General features: G+C 43.5%; 1 protein-coding gene across 1 annotated transcript in view; it reads left to right on the forward strand.

Moving 5' to 3' along the window:
* si:dkey-49n23.1 (semaphorin-3D) overlaps nucleotides 1–16,179 on the forward strand; it is a 141,961-nt gene that overhangs the window by 76,943 nt on the left and 48,839 nt on the right. Inside the window, exons 3-4 of the mRNA XM_045705201.2 lie at nucleotides 14,938–15,098; nucleotides 15,330–15,392. Coding sequence (XP_045561157.1) covers nucleotides 14,938–15,098; nucleotides 15,330–15,392 — 224 coding nt within the window. The remainder of the gene's footprint in view (nucleotides 1–14,937; nucleotides 15,099–15,329; nucleotides 15,393–16,179) is intronic.

A 16,179-nucleotide genomic window follows, 5' to 3' on the forward strand; every position in this document is an offset into this window, starting at 1 on the left:
GCAAAACGGAAAACAACTACCCACAAAACACAATAGAAAAACCCCAACTTAAATATGATCTCCAATTAGAGACAACGCGAACCAGCTGCCTCTAATTGGAGATCATCCCAAAACTCCAACATAGAAATAGAAAAACAAGAACTAAACATAGAAACAAAAAAACATAGAATGCCCACCCATATCACACCCTGACCTAACTAAACAGAGAAAAAACAGCTCTCTTAGGTCAGAGCGTGACAGAGAGAGAGAGAGAGAGAGAGAGAAAAAGAGAAGAGAGAGATAGGGGAGAGAGTGGGATGGAGAGAGAGAGAGGGGGGAGGGAGAAGGAGGGAAGAAAGAGATAGGGGAGAGAGAGAGAAAGAGAGAGATGGAGAGAGAGGAAAATGGAGTCTGTCTGAGGAGGTCTGTTCAACTTCAAAGCTTCCATTTGGATACCCTCAGGAGACAGGATGAATGAGGAGGGGGGGGGGGGGGGGGGAATTTAGGGTAACACTGTTTTTCCTCCCTACAAGGGTTCCTCTCAGGTGTCATCCAGGAGTCAGGGGGAACAGAGGGAAAATTAGCAGAGAAAACAGACATCTTTTTGTTTGTTTATTTGTACCTTTTTGGTTCATTTTTTGGGGGTTCTATGATTCTTTTGACTCTGTCTTTAGTTGTGTTGTCAATATTCTATACATTTCCTGCAGGTTTGACTTAGTAGCTGTAGTCAGTAGGCTATACTCTATTGTCCTCTTCTCCTTGTTAGAAATGAACTAACAGGGTGTGACTATATCAGCCTGCCCTTTATTCTGGCCCTAAAATATGGATTCTGAATAACAAAAATACACACCCTCTGGACATAGGGAGAAACCTGAAGAACAGGAAGGAACACCATTTTTCAACTGGCAACTGGAGCACACATTGATGTTAACCATGGATTTATCCTTGACACTAAAATAAATGGAAAGGGGAGACTTGGCTACCTGGCTTCACTATGAAAACAAATACTGGAGTTGAAACTAGATTGGATGTTCAAGTTGATATGTCCTTCTTACCACTACGCCAGAAAAACATCAGGTCTAAACATTTGGCTTAATTGCACTTATTAATAATTCTAATCAAATCAAGGCAGAAAAATCCTATTGAGAAATTCCACACTTAGTTCAACAAAGGAATTGCCAGGACTTGACCCCAACTGGCATGACTCACTGTATGGGAGCCAGCCAGGCAGGAAGCATGTCTTTCTCTTTATCATTTACAAACTACATACCAATTACAAGAGTCAACAAGTGATTTAGAACCTGTGTCTCCTGGGATTCACAAGACTGTGTCGACCCGCAGAACTAAAGCCTGGGTAAGTCTTTACCTCTCAGGGGAGTCAACACAAGTCTTCAGGTCTTAAGGTTCAAGGGTGTTTTTTAAAGGAGCGTGCAAGAGTGGGTTGACAAAAAACACTGTTAAATGATTTTAATAGGCTGCTGTTGAAACGTCCAGTACTTTGAAGTGTCCCAGTGGTTACTGTAAGACTGATGTTATTCTTGGGGATTTCTAACGTGGGGTATCCGTGACTGATCCCGAAGCATGGTGTAAGGACAGCCCCCTATGGTTCTAGTGTGTGGTTTGCCTTAATCCGTGACTGATCCCGAAGCATGGTGTAAGGACAGCCCCCTACGGTTGGTTTTTATTACCTTGTGGATTACCATATGTCTGTGCTTTCATTTCTGTCCAACCTTGAAAGTAGAAACTATAAGATGTTATTCCCATTTAAGCTTAAGGAGCGTTACTGTTATGAGTGTGATCATGCATGCCGCTTCAGGTCCACGGGTTGTTCTGGTTTGTGTCCTACAGTACAGGGAGCAGTGTTGCCACTTCTACTTGGTTATTTTATCATTTAGCAGACGTTCTTATCCAGAGCAACTTACAGTAGAGAACGCATACCTTTTTCGTACCTTTTTCATACCTTTTTCATACCTTTGTTTTCATACTGCCACCCTCGTGGGAATCAAACCCAAAACCTTGACCTTGCCATGCTTTACCAGCTAAGCCACACGGGATCCTTTCAACTCATGGTAACTCATGTTATCATGGTAACTCATGCTATCATGGTAACTCATGTTATCATGGTAACTCATGTTATCATGGTAACTCATGTTATCATGGTAACTCATGCTATCATGGTAACTCATGCTATCATGGTAACTCATGCTATCATGGTAACTCATGTTATCATGGTAACTCATGCTATCACGGTAACTCATGTTATCACGGTAACTCATGTTATCACGGTAACTCATGTTATCACGGTAACTCATGTTATCACGGTAACTCATGCTATCACGGTAACTCATGCTATCACGGTAACTCATGTTATCACGGTAACTCATGTTATCACGGTAACTCATGTTATCACGGTAACTCATGTTATCACGGTAACTCATGCTATCACGGTAACTCATGTTATCACGGTAACTCATGTTATCACGGTAACTCATGTTATCACGGTAACTCATGTTATCACGGTAACTCATGTTATCATGGTAACTCATGCTATCACGGTAAGAAGCAGTAAAGATAACGTTGCAGTTGATCTTTGCATACTGTAGCCTTTTGTAAACAATAGAACAAACATTCACATGTATTTCCAGTCAATGTTGGTTGAAGACGTTCCTCAGTACGAAGGGAGAGTTGGAGACGTCTCTTGTTTATGAGGTCAGTCAGTCAGGTTGCTGCCAGGTGTTCGGAGATCATTGGAATTCCAGATGTCTCTATGGCGTGCCTCTGTGCCTGCCGTGGTTCAGAAGATCTTTGAGCTGATGGAAACCAGAACATTTTAGAGACCGTGTGTGTGTGTGTGTGTGTGTGTGTGTGTGTGTGTGTGTGTGTGTGTGTGTGTGTGTGTGGTTAGACACTGCCTGGCCTGTCATACCTCCCCTCCCCACTCATTCCAAGTGGAGTGTCATGACTAATACAGCTCTGGTGGTAGACTGGCCTTCATTGTAGGTAATGTCCATGTTACAGTCCTATTCCCTGGCACTGAGACACATGCCAAGAGTCTTACCGCACGTAAACAAACTAGGGTACTTCCCTGACACATATGAATCCTACTGGACTAGAAAACCCATGCTCCTTCTATCTAGCCAACAAACACACCTAATAACAACTGCTTCCATTTTATTTACAGTTTTTTCCAACTGCTTACACACAAAATCTTTTCATGTCACACGATTTTTGAAACCTCTCACTCAAAGTGCAAAACTACACACCAAATATCCAAAACCAGAAGCTATTTCTCAGCCTTTGACTCAGTTGTCAATTGCATAAAACCCTTTTTTCAAAACACTACACACAATTCTCTACCTAAAACACAAAAATCTAACAGGAAGTGACTTGCTTTCCTTTTCCAAACACAACCAATCAAAATGCTACACTTATCCCCATATTCAACTTTTCTAAATCCCATAGAGGAATTCTTCTCAGCCTGGCGCTGGAAAGTGTATGATCGCCAACCCTATGCCCGCATGCCGCTTCTCCAGGCAATGGAGGACGCATATGGGGACATAGAGGTTGCCTCTGTCCAAGGTTGGATACGCCAGGCTAGGAGATACCTCCCTCGATGTTTGGCAAGAGAAAACGTATCTTGTGATGTGGATGAAGTATTGTGGCCAGACCCAGCCCGGAGAAGAGATGAAGCGTAGCTTAGCACTGGTGACTGCCCCCCCCACCAATTCCTGGACTGCCCCCCCGGGACCCCACACAGTGTTCTTTACTGTATTCTAAAGAATATACTTTTGGTTTACATATGTTTATGGTTTTGTTGTATGCTACTGTATACATTTTTTCTGTTTCTACATTGCATTGGTGTTTACAGTGTACTTGTTACCCCTCTCAGCAGATTACTTTCACTGTAGAACATTGTATTGAAATGTAGATATAAGCCTATGAAAGACCAAAGAGCTTTAGATTTAGAACAACAGTGTTTACATGGTATATCCAAACATGTACTATTATGAAAGCAGTGTTTGCCATTTGATGCAAATGCTTCATTCTGACATGTGTTTATGGCATTTTGAATGCAGTGTTACATTTTGAAGGAGATGTGAGGCATTTTGCATTTTGTGTGTGCAGTTTAGGGAATTGTGTGTAGAATTTTGAAAAAAGGAGAGACAGTTTTGAAAACGTGTGTAAGCAGTTGGAAAAAACTGTAATCACTGCTATTCCACTAGAATGTGTGTGTGTGTGTGTGTGTGTGTGTGTGTGTGTGTGTGTGTGTGTGGTGTGTGTGTGTGTGTGTGTGTGTGTGTGTGTGTGTGTGTGTGTGTGTGTGTGAGCGTGTGTGAGCGTGTGTCCCAATCACTCCCACATTCCTGTAGCTGACAAGGCCTTGTAAGTGTGTGTGTCTGTGTGTATGTGTGTGTGTGTGTGTGTCTGCATCCCATTATGCGTCCCTGGAAGGAATTACATGTATTCAGATGGTGAATTCAGCCCCCCTCCCAACCTCCACCCTCTGTCCGACTTCAAGTATGCAGTACAGGTGTTGGGCACACACCCAGCTCTCAGGTTCCATGTGTTTGATCTGCTCTGAAGGTCTTATTAAACAAATGTTTGCCATTATCCTGCGTCATTCACAAGCGAAAGCACAAACATGCAGGATTTCTCAACACGCTGAACACTGACCTTAAATAAGGGTATATGGAGTCTCAGAGTGAAAAAATGGAGAACTTTGCAACATTGAGAAACTGTCTCTGGAATTGGTTAGATAGATTAGTAGAAAATCGTATTGGGCTTAACTCTACAGATACTTCATTGATGCTCCCGGACGTACAAGGAAGTAGTCAGATCCCTTTGCGGATATACACTTCATTCCTGGGTGGCCAAAGTCATGCCAAAAGGCTTAATGTAGGATTACTGCTCTGTATAGAGAAACTTGTGTCTGTATAGAGAACCCTGTGTTTGTATAGAGAACCTTGTGTCTGTATAGAGAGCATTGTGTCTGTATAGAGAGTATTGTGTCTGTATAGAGAGTCTTGTGTCTGTATAGAGAGTCTTGTGTCTGTATAGAGAACCTTGTGTCTGTATAAAGAACCTTGTGTTTGTATAGAGAACCTTGTGTCTGTATAGAGAACCTTGTGTCTGTATAGAGAACCTTGTGTCTGTATAGAGAACCTTGTGTTTGCATAGAGAACCTTGTGTTTGTATAGAGAACCTTGTGTTTGTATAGAGAACCTTGTGTCTGTATAAAGAACCTTTTGTTTGTATAGAGAACCTTGTGTCTGTATAGAGAACCTTGTGTCTGTATAGAGAACCTTGTGTCTGTATAGAGAACCTTGTGTTTGTATAGAGAACCTTGTGTCTGTATAGAGAACCTTTTGTCTGTATAGAGAACCTTGTGTTTGTATAGAGAACCTTGTGTTTGTATAGAGAACCTTGTGTTTGTATAGAGAACCTTGTGTCTGTATAGAGAACCTTGTGTCTGTATAGAGAACCTTTTGTCTGTATAGAGAACCTTGTGTTTGTATAGAGAACCTTGTGTTTGTATAGAGAACCTTGTGTTTGTATAGAGAACCTTGTGTCTGTATAAAGAACCTTTTGTTTGTATAAAGAACCTTGTGTCTGTATAAAGAACCTTGTGTTTGTATAGAGAACCTTGTGTTTGTATAGAGAACCTTGTGTCTGTATAAAGAACCTTGTGTTTGTATAGAGAACCTTGTGTTTGTATAGAGAACTGTCACGTCCTGACCAGTATAAGGGGTTATTTGTTATTGTAGTTTGGTCAGGGCGTGGCAGGGGTGTGTTTGTTTTGTGTTGTCGGGGTTTTTGTGTATTGTTCTAAGTTTTGTATTTCTATGTTCTTTCTATGTTGTGTATTTCTGTGTGTTGGCCTGGTATGGCTCTCAATCAGGGACAGCTGTACTTCGTTGTTGCTGATTGGGAGCCATGCTTAGGTAGCCCTTTTTCCACCTGTCTTTTGTGGGAAGTTGTTTTTACACTGCTGTGGTTAGCCTGCAAAACTGTTTAGCTGTCGTTCGTTTTTTTCTTGTTTTGTTTAGTGTTCAAATAAAGTCAGATATGAGCACTCAACCCGCTGCGCCTTGGTCTACTATATACGACGGCCGTTACAAGAACCTTGTGTCTGTATAGAGAACCTTGTGTCTGTATAGAGAACCTTGTGTCTGTATAGAGAACCTTGTGTCTGTATAGAGAGTCTTGTGTCTGTATAGAGAGCGGTAATCACGTTCCCTTGACCAAGCGACCCCTGACCCTTTAAATCTTCAGCCTTTTAGAGACTTAGAGTCTTGGCAAACAAAAGATTGAAACAAATTCAAACCGGGCCATTGCCCCAAACTCAAACTGGACCGTTGCCCCAGAATCAAACCGGGCCGTTGCCCCAGGGCACTGATCAATCACATGTAATCAGATCAGATTTAGGCCCACTTAGTGACATTATGTCCATGCTGATCAAGGTTTATCAATCAACAAATATATAAATTGTCAGTGGGGTAATAAACAGACTTGTACAAGAACAGGTCAACCACAGTTTCTTTTGATAATCCAACTCCAAAATAGACTAATGAAATCAAAATAATAGCTGTGTTTGTATATGAATGTTTTAGTCTGGCTAAAAGTGATTTGACTATCTATTCAGCGTCTTGTTCCTATATTTGATCAGATTACTAATGTGACCTCATAGTAACTCTGTGATTGGCTGTTCTGCAGCCAAAAGATGATGACTGTGGTTGCATCCAAAATTGCATCCTATTCCCAATATAGTGCACTACTTTTGACCAGAACCCTATAGCATCCTATTCCCAATATAGTGCACTACTTTTGACCAGAACCCTATAGCACCCTATTCCCAATATAGTGCACTACTTTTGACCAGAACCCTATAGCACCCTATTCCCAATATAGTGCACTACCTTTGACCAGAACCCTATAGCACCCTATTCCCAATATAGTGCACTACTTTTGACCAGAGCCCTATAGTACCCTATTCCCAATATAGTGCACTACTTTTGACCAGAGCCCTATAGCACCCTATTCCCAATATATTGCACTACTTTTGACCAGAGCCCTATAGTACCCTATTCCCAATATAGTGCACTACTTTTGACCAGAGCCCTATAGCACCCTATTCCCAATATATTGCACTACTTTTGACCAGAGCCCTATAGTACCCTATTCCCAATATATTGCACTACTTTTGACCAGAGCCCTATAGCACCCTATTCCCAATATATTGCACTACTTTTGACCAGAACCCTATGGCACCCTATTCCCAATTATAGTGCACTACTTTTGACCAGAGCCCTATTGACCTTGGTGTAAAGTAGTGCATTTCAAAGGGCATATGGTGTCATTTGGGACATACTCTCCCTGAACTTTCTTATCTCGTAATGGTTGACATTTATTTTCCTTTTAATTGGAGACACATTTCCTAGCTATGTCTGTTCAGATCAGACGGTGTGATTCTTTCTGTGAGTTGGTGCCAAATGGAAGAGATCCACGATTCCACCTATAAGCTACACTATTCCCACAACGGCCAGTGAGATGTAAGTTATGGGCTGTGAGAGTTCAATAAGACGGCCATACACGCGTGGAAGTTAAGCCTCATGTTATCCCTAACCGTAAGAGGTTGTGATGCTTTGAAGTGGTTCTGCAAGGCAACATATAGGAAACAGAGGATGTCGATATATCACAGAGACTGAATTATATCATATAAATGTCTTAGTTATGGGAGATGTTATCCACAAATGTACTTTAACCAGAAAATACTACTTATTCAGGCCTATTTCCTAGACATGTGAATGTCCTTGATGTTACTGTAGATATTACATCGTAAAGTAATTGAGATCAGATCTGGGTTATTTTCTGCTACACTCACTAGTTGATCTGATCGGAACTGGAAAAAAAGGGCTGATTTATATCTTGCAGTTAGAATGAGGAAATATACAATGAGTGGGTCATCTGTTTTGAAACATTTCATATATGAGGTAGGCCAATCTCAATGCTTGGTAATTCCCAAGTCTCTCCTATTTTCAGGGTAACTTGACTTATAAAAACAGGGTGGATTTAGGTGAATAAAACTGATCTAGAAGGTACCATGAAATGTGACCGTGTGACTGTATGCATTTGTTTGCATGTGTATGTGAAATGATGATTAGATCAGTGCTGCACGTATTCATTTGTAGTTGTTCATAGAGATGACCTCACCAGCCCTCCTAGGATATACGTCTGCTTTGTGCAGTACTGAGGCCAGACTGTCTCACCTTGGCTGCTCTCTACTGGACAGGATGTTGGGGGTCCAAATGGACCGTCTCACCTTGGCTGCTCTCTACTGGACAGGATGTTGTGGGTCCAAATGGACCGTCTCACCTTGGCTGCTCTCTACTGCTAGACAGGATGTTGTGGGTCCAAATGGACTGTCTCACCTTGGCTGCTCTCTACTGCTAGACAGGATGTTGGGGGTCCAAATGGACTGTCTCACCTTGGCTGCTCTCGACTGCTAGACAGGATATTGGGGGTCCAAAATGACTGTGACACTTAGAGGAGAGATAAAGCAGGACTTTTCCCCCGTTGAGCTCTGAAGGCTTTGTTCTGACAGAGATCTGAATGGAGCAGAGTGCCACTAGTTCTAGAATGTGGTTAGAAAGGGGTCTGGAATCCCTGGGTTGGAACTGAGGAATTTTCACATCTGTCATGAAGTCTTCTGTGATGGCTGAAGAGGATACATGACTTTATATCGTCCGCTGCTCCTCATCCATCTCCATCGGCAGACAGTGGGCTGTGGCGACAGGCGCGAGAGTCACGTTGCGCAGTGTGCAGCACAGAGGCTTTCTGCTAACAACAGAGAGGAAAGACTGACATTTAGGACTGAAGCAAAAACCAACACATCAAATCAAATCAAATTGGATTTGTCACATGGATCGAATAAAACATGTGTAGACCTTACAGTGAAATGCTTACTTAGCCCTTAACCAACAATGCAGTTCAAGAAATAGAGTTAAGAAAATATTTAATAAATAAACAAAAAAGAAAGTCATAAAAAGTCAAAAAAGAAATAACAATAACGAGGCTATATACAGGGGATACCCCCCGAGTCAGTGTGCGGGGGTACAGGTTAGTTGAGGTCATTTGTACATGTAGGTGGGGGTAAAGTCACTATGCATAGATAATAAACAGCGAGTAGCAGCAGTGTAAAAACAAAGGGGGGGGGGGGGGTCAATGTAAATTGGGTGGCCATGATTAGCTGTTCAGCAGTCTTATGGCTTGGGGATAGAAGCTGTTAAGGAGCCTTTTGGACCTAGACTTGGTGCTGCTCCAATACCGCTTGCCGTGCGGTAACCGGTGCCCCCGCACATTGACTCTGTACCGGTACCCCCCTGTATATAGCCTCCACATTGACTCTGTACCAGGTACCCCCTGTATATAGCCTCCACATTGACTCTGTACCAGTACCCCCTGTATATAGCCTCCACATTGACTCTGTACCGGTACCCCCTGTATATAGCCTCCACATTGACTCTGTACCAGTACCCCCTGTATATAGCCTCCACATTGACTCTGTACCAGTACCCCCTGTATATAGCCTCCACATTGACTCTGTACCGGTACCCCCTGTATATAACCTCCACACTGACTCTGTACCAGTACTCCTTGTATATAGCCTCCACATTGACTCTGTACCTGTACCCCCTGTATATAGCCTCCACATTGACTCTGTACCGGTACCCCCCTGTATATAGCCTCCACATTGACTCTGTACCGTAACACCCTGTATATAGCCTCCACATTGACTCTGTACCGGTACCCCCTGTATATAGCCTCCACATTGACTCTGTACCGGTACCCCCCTGTATATAGCCTCCACATTGACTCTGTACCAGTACCCCCTGTATATAGCCTCCACATTGACTCTGTACCAGTACCCCCTGTATATAGCCTCCACATTGACTCTGTACCGGTACCCCCTGTATATAGCCTCCACATTGACTCTGTACCAGTACCCCCTGTATATAGCCTCCACATTGACTCTGTACCGGTACCCCCTGTATATAACCTCCACACTGACTCTGTACCAGTACTCCTTGTATATAGCCTCCACATTGACTCTGTACCTGTACCCCCTGTATATAGCCTCCACATTGACTCTGTACCGGTACCCCCCTGTATATAGCCTCCACATTGACTCTGTATCAGTAACCCCTGTATATAGCCTCCACATTGACTCTGTACCGTAACACCCTGTATATAGCCTCCACATTGACTCTGTACCGGTACCCCCTGTATATAGCCTCCACATTGACTCTGTACCGGTACCCCCTGTATATAGCCTCCACATTGACTCTGTTCCAGTACCCCCTGTATATATCCTCCACATTGACTCTGTACCGGTACCCCCCCTGTATATAGCCTCCACATTGACTCTGTACCAGTACCCCCTGTATATAGCCTCCACATTGACTCTGTACCAGTACCCCCTGTATATAGCCTCCACATTGACTCTGTACCGGTACCCCCTGTATATAGCCTCCACATTGACTCTGTACCAGTACCCCCTGTATATAGCCTCCACATTGACTCTGTACCGGTACCCCCTGTATATAACCTCCACACTGACTCTGTACCAGTACTCCTTGTATATAGCCTCCACATTGACTCTGTACCTGTACCCCCTGTATATAGCCTCCACATTGACTCTGTACCGGTACCCCCCTGTATATAGCCTCCACATTGACTCTGTATCAGTAACCCCTGTATATAGCCTCCACATTGACTCTGTACCGTAACACCCTGTATATAGCCTCCACATTGACTCTGTACCGGTACCCCCTGTATATAGCCTCCACATTGACTCTGTACCGGTACCCCCTGTATATAGCCTCCACATTGACTCTGTTCCAGTACCCCCTGTATATAGCCTCCACATTGACGCTGTACCGGTACCCCCTGTATATAGCCTCACTATTGTTATTTTACTGCTGCTCTTTAATTATTTGTTAATTTTATTTATAATTTTTGGGATATTTTTCTTAAAACTGCATTGTTGGTTAAGGGCTTGTAAGTAAGCATTTCACTGTATGTGTCAATTATTAAAAATGTACCAGTACCCCCTGTATATAGCCTCCACATTGACTCTGTACCGGTACCCCCTGTATATAACCTCCACACTGACTCTGTACCAGTACTCCTTGTATATAGCCTCCACATTGACTCTGTACCTGTACCCCCTGTATATAGCCTCCACATTGACTCTGTATCAGTAACCCCTGTATATAGCCTCCACATTGACTCTGTATCAGTAACCCCTGTATATAGCCTCCACATTGACTCTGTACCGTAACACCCTGTATATAGCCTCACTATTGTTATTTTACTGCTGCTCTTTAATTATTTGTTAATTTTATTTATAATTTTTGGGATATTTTTCTTAAAACTGCATTGTTGGTTAAGGGCTTGTAAGTAAGCATTTCACTGTATGTGTCAATTATTAAAAAAAATATTTGATTTGTCTGGCCTCTCTACCATAAAGGCCTGATTGGTGGAGTACTGAAGAGATGGTTGTCCTTCTGGAAGGTTCTCCCATCTCTGTCAGAGTGACCATCGGGTTCTTGGTCACCTCCCTGACCAAGGCCCTCCCCCCCCCCGATTACTCAGTTTGGCCGGGCGGCCAGCTCTAGGAAGAGTCTTGGTGGTTCCAAACTTCTTCTATTTAAGAATTATGGAGGCCACTGTGTTCTTGGGGACGTTCAATGGTGCAAAAAAATGTTGGTACCTTTCCCCAGATCTGTGCCTCGACACAATCCTGTCTCGGAGCTCTACAGACAATTCCTTCAACCTCACCTTGGTTTTTGCTTTGACATGCACTGTCTACTGTGGGACAATATATAGACAGGTGTGTGCCTTCCCAAATCATGTCCAATCAGTTGAATTTACCACAGGTGGACTCCAATCAAGTTGTAGAAACATCTCAAAGATGATCAATGGAAACAAGATGCACCTGAGATCAATTTCGCGTCTCATAGCAAAGGGTCTGAATACTTATGTAAATAAGGTATTTATGTATTTGTGTTTTTAATAAATTTGCTAAAAAATCTCTAAAAACCTGTTTTCGCTTTGTCATTATGGGGTATGTGTATGTGTATTATGTGTAGATTGATGAGGGGGAAAAAAACTTTAATCAATTTTAGAATACGGCTGTAACGTAACAAAAATGTGGAAAAAGGGAAGGGGTCTGAATACTTTCCGAACGGTCTGTATATATAGGTGGTGAGCTATCAGACACCATAGTTTATTTCCACACATATCTCCAGTCTTATTAGTTATACGTTGGATTTTACAGTGCTTATCCGTAATTATTTTCCTACACATCCTTCTCATTAAATCAAGGTCTAGTCTATGGCTGAAACATTTAATTTGATATTTGAGCGGTTCACAGATAATATTATGTTAATGATTTATCTTTTTAATATGAAATGTGAAATGTAGACCTGGAGAAAGGGTGACTTGGTAAATAACCCAGTTACAAGAGTCTACAGTCTAAAGACAAGAGTCTAGTGTCTAGAGACAATAGTCTAGTGTCTAGAGACGATAATCTAGAGTCTACAGTCTAGAAACAAGAGTCTAGAGACACGAGACAAGAGACGAGAAAATGTAGACCTGGAGAAAGGGTGACTTGGTAAATAACCCAGTTATTTTTGTAAAACATATTTCATGAGACACTGATTGTTGATAGCTACCTCAGCAGTGGAACTGACCCAAGGGAGGCCTTATCCTCGTCCTCCTCCTTCTCCTCGTTCTCTCGTCCTCATCCTCGTCATCATCTTCCTCCTTCTCCTCGTTCTCTCGTCCTCTTCCTCCTCCTCCTCCTCCTTCTCCTTCTTCTAAAGCTGTTTTATACAGCAGAAGGTTAGAGTTACTCCTCTTGTCTCTAGACTCTAGACTCTTGTCTCTTGTCTCTAGACTCTAGACACTAGACTATTGTCTCTTGTCTCAAGACTATTGTCTCAAGACTCTTGTCTCTAGACTCTAGACTCTAGACTATTGTCTCAAGACTCTAGACTCTAGACTCTAGACTTTAGACTCTATACTCTTGTCTCTTGTCTCTAGTCTCTAGACTCCTGTCTCTAGACTCTTGTCTCTTGTCTCTAGACTCTTGTCTCTAGTCTCTAGACTCCTGTCTCCTGTCTCTTGTCTCTTGTCTCTAGACTTTAGACTCCTGTCTCTTGTCTCTAGTCTCTAGACTCCTGTCTCTAGACTCTTGTCTCTTCTCTCAAGACTATTGTCTCAAGACTCTTGTCTCTAGACTCTAGACTCTAGACTATTGTCTCAAGACTCTAGACTCTAGACTTTAGACTCTATACTCTTGTCTCTTGTCTCTAGTCTCTAGACTCCTGTCTCTAGACTCTTGTCTCTAGTCTCTAGACTCCTGTCTCCTGTCTCTTGTCTCTAGACTTTAGTCTCTTGTCTCTTGTCTCTTGTCTCTAGACTCTAGACTCTAGACTCTAGACTCTTGTCTCTTGTCTCTGGACTCTTGTCTCTTGTCTCTAGTCTCTAGACTCTTGTCTCTAGTCTCTAGACTCCTGTCTCCTGTCTCTTGTCTCTTGTCTCTAGACTCTAGACTCTTGTCTCTAGTCTCTAGACTCGTGTCTCTAGACTCTAGACTCTTGTCTCTAGTCTCTAGACTCGTGTCTCTAGAGTCTTGATAAAGTGTTGGACCTTTGTGCTGGCTAAGTATAATTAAATTAATTTGTTTACTTACCATACATCCTCTCTGCAACCCTTAAACTGATAGCACAATGACATAATGTAGGGTTATAGCACTGTAAACATCTACTTTATAGGAGTTGTCTTGGAGTTTAATTGAGCAGCCAGGACTTGTTGATTTATCAGGAGAGAGAGAGAGCACAGGGTGGGAAAGCCGGGCTACAGGGTTAATTTGCTGTGATTGTGCAGGTCATTTTCTGACTGGTTAAATACAAGATCCCTAGATAGGTTGTAGAGTGCTCGCTGGTGTTGCTCGACCCGTGCATGCTGAATGGACATGTGTGTGTTTTTGGGGGAGATTGTGTTGCTATGTTTATTGGAATTACACACATTGCAACTATGTACTTTCCAACTTGAGTATCCAGGGACCGTATTTCATATAGAGGCTGATTTCATTGTTGTTTTGACTGAGTGAATGAGCTTTGATTGACATGTTGTTTATCAATCATGTCAATGTACTCAGACTACAGACTAGATTTGGAAAGCTACAATAAAAACATCAGTTATAATTGTATGTAGTTTTGCCAAACTGATGGTTGTGATAAATGCAGTCCAAGTTTTTTAGTGCTTGTTTTTGACCAATAGTTGCTCTCTGCCAATTCTGATTCAATTGATTCTGTTACTTCAAAACATTAACTCCCTCTTTCTCTCTCTCTCTCCCCTCTCCCCCCTCCCCCTGTCTCCCACTCTCCCTCTCCTCCCTCTCCTCCCTCTCTCGCTCTCTCTCTCCCTCTCTCGCCATCCCTCCCTCCCCCTCCCTCTCTCCTTCCCTCTCTCTCTCTCTCGCCATCCCTCCCTCCCCCCTGCTCTCTGTCCTCCCTCCCTCCCTCCCTCCCTCCCTCCCTCCCTCCCCCCTCCCTCCCTCCCTCCCTCCTCCCTCCCTCCCTCCCTCCCTCCCTCCCTCCCTCCCTCCCTCCCTCCCTCCCTCCCCCCTGCTCTCTCTCCCCCTCCCTCCTCTGCCCCTCCCTCCCTCCCTCCCCCCTCCCTCCCTCCCCCCTGCTCTCTCTCCTCCCTCTCTCTCTCTCCCCCTCCCTCCTCTGCCCCTCCCTCTCTCCTCCCTCTCTCTCTCTCCCCCTCCCTCCTCTGCCCCTCCCTCCCTCTCCTCCCCCCTCCCTCCCTCCCTCCCTCCCTCCCTCCCTCCCTCCCTCCCTCCCTCCCTCCCTCTCTCTCTCTCTCGCCATCCCCCCCCCGTAGACGTGCGTTGGAGGAACAGTTCCAGTGTGTTCTGGGACAGAGGTGTGAGTGGAGGTTACCAGTCCCTGCTGCTGGATGAGGACCGTGGCTGGCTCCTGGTGGGGGGCAGAGACCACATCTACCTTCTCCACTCGGACAGCCTGGCTCTTCCTACACGCACGGTACAGACAGCACCTCACTGGATCTCCCTATCTACGTGTAAATGTAGAGTTAAGGCCAGCACCATGACATTACCACGACTCTGTTTTCAATCAGTCAAGGCTCCTTCCCAACTGTGTTCTCGTAGATCGCCACGTTCTCAATAAAACACAGAGGGGTATCATAAAGTAATGATGAAAGGCGTAACCTATCCATATTTAAGCCTCACCTATATCCCTCCCTCCCTCCTTTAGATTTACTGGCCAGCTGTGGAGGAACACGTCGAACACTGCAGATTGGCAGGGAAGAACCTGTCGGTAAGTAACAACAGCTCTAAGAGCCAGAAAAAACATGGATAAACAACATGGGATGAACTTTCCCACAAAGCTGTTTAGGTGCTCTGAAGATCTGAGGCCTTATTTAGTAGTCCTCTGGCACACTCATAGCACATTATTGGGACAAGGCCAAGTATCCCTCATAGTGTATAATTAAAACAAGGCCTGTCTTTATTGATGCTCATGTTGTTTTGTGTTTTATGAGACCCAGGGGAGACGGGTACGTTCTCATCCTTCTGTATGGGACCTGACTAACAACTCCTTTACATTTACACACAATAACAACCAGAGGTGACAGGTCATTCTAATCTGACAAGGTTCAATCAATTATTTTGCTCGATTTCTTCATAAATACTCTGCCTTGAGGCAAAAGATAGCGAACTGGTTAATGAGGCTGGTGGGTAGAAGAACAGGATTTAGGATGGTCCTCTGTAGCTCAGTTGGTAGGGCATGGTACTTTCAACGCCAATATCAAGGGTTTGATTCTCGCTGGGGCCACTCATACTGTATGTATCCACACATGTCTGTACACACGTCTGTATGTCGTCGCTTTTGGATAAAAGCGTCTGTTAGATGGCATTGATATATACTGCTCAAAAAAATAAAGGGAACACTTAAACAACACATCCTAGATCTGAATGAAAGAAATAATCTTATTAAATACTTTTTTATTTATAGTTGAATGTGCTGACAACAAAATCACACAAAAATAATCAATGGAAATCCAATTTATCAACCCATGGAGGTCTGGATTTGGAGTCACACTCAA

This window comes from Salmo salar, chromosome 22, assembly GCF_965601325.2.
Source record: "Salmo salar chromosome 22, fSalSal1, whole genome shotgun sequence".
NCBI classification, from domain to species: Eukaryota; Metazoa; Chordata; class Actinopteri; order Salmoniformes; family Salmonidae; genus Salmo; species Salmo salar.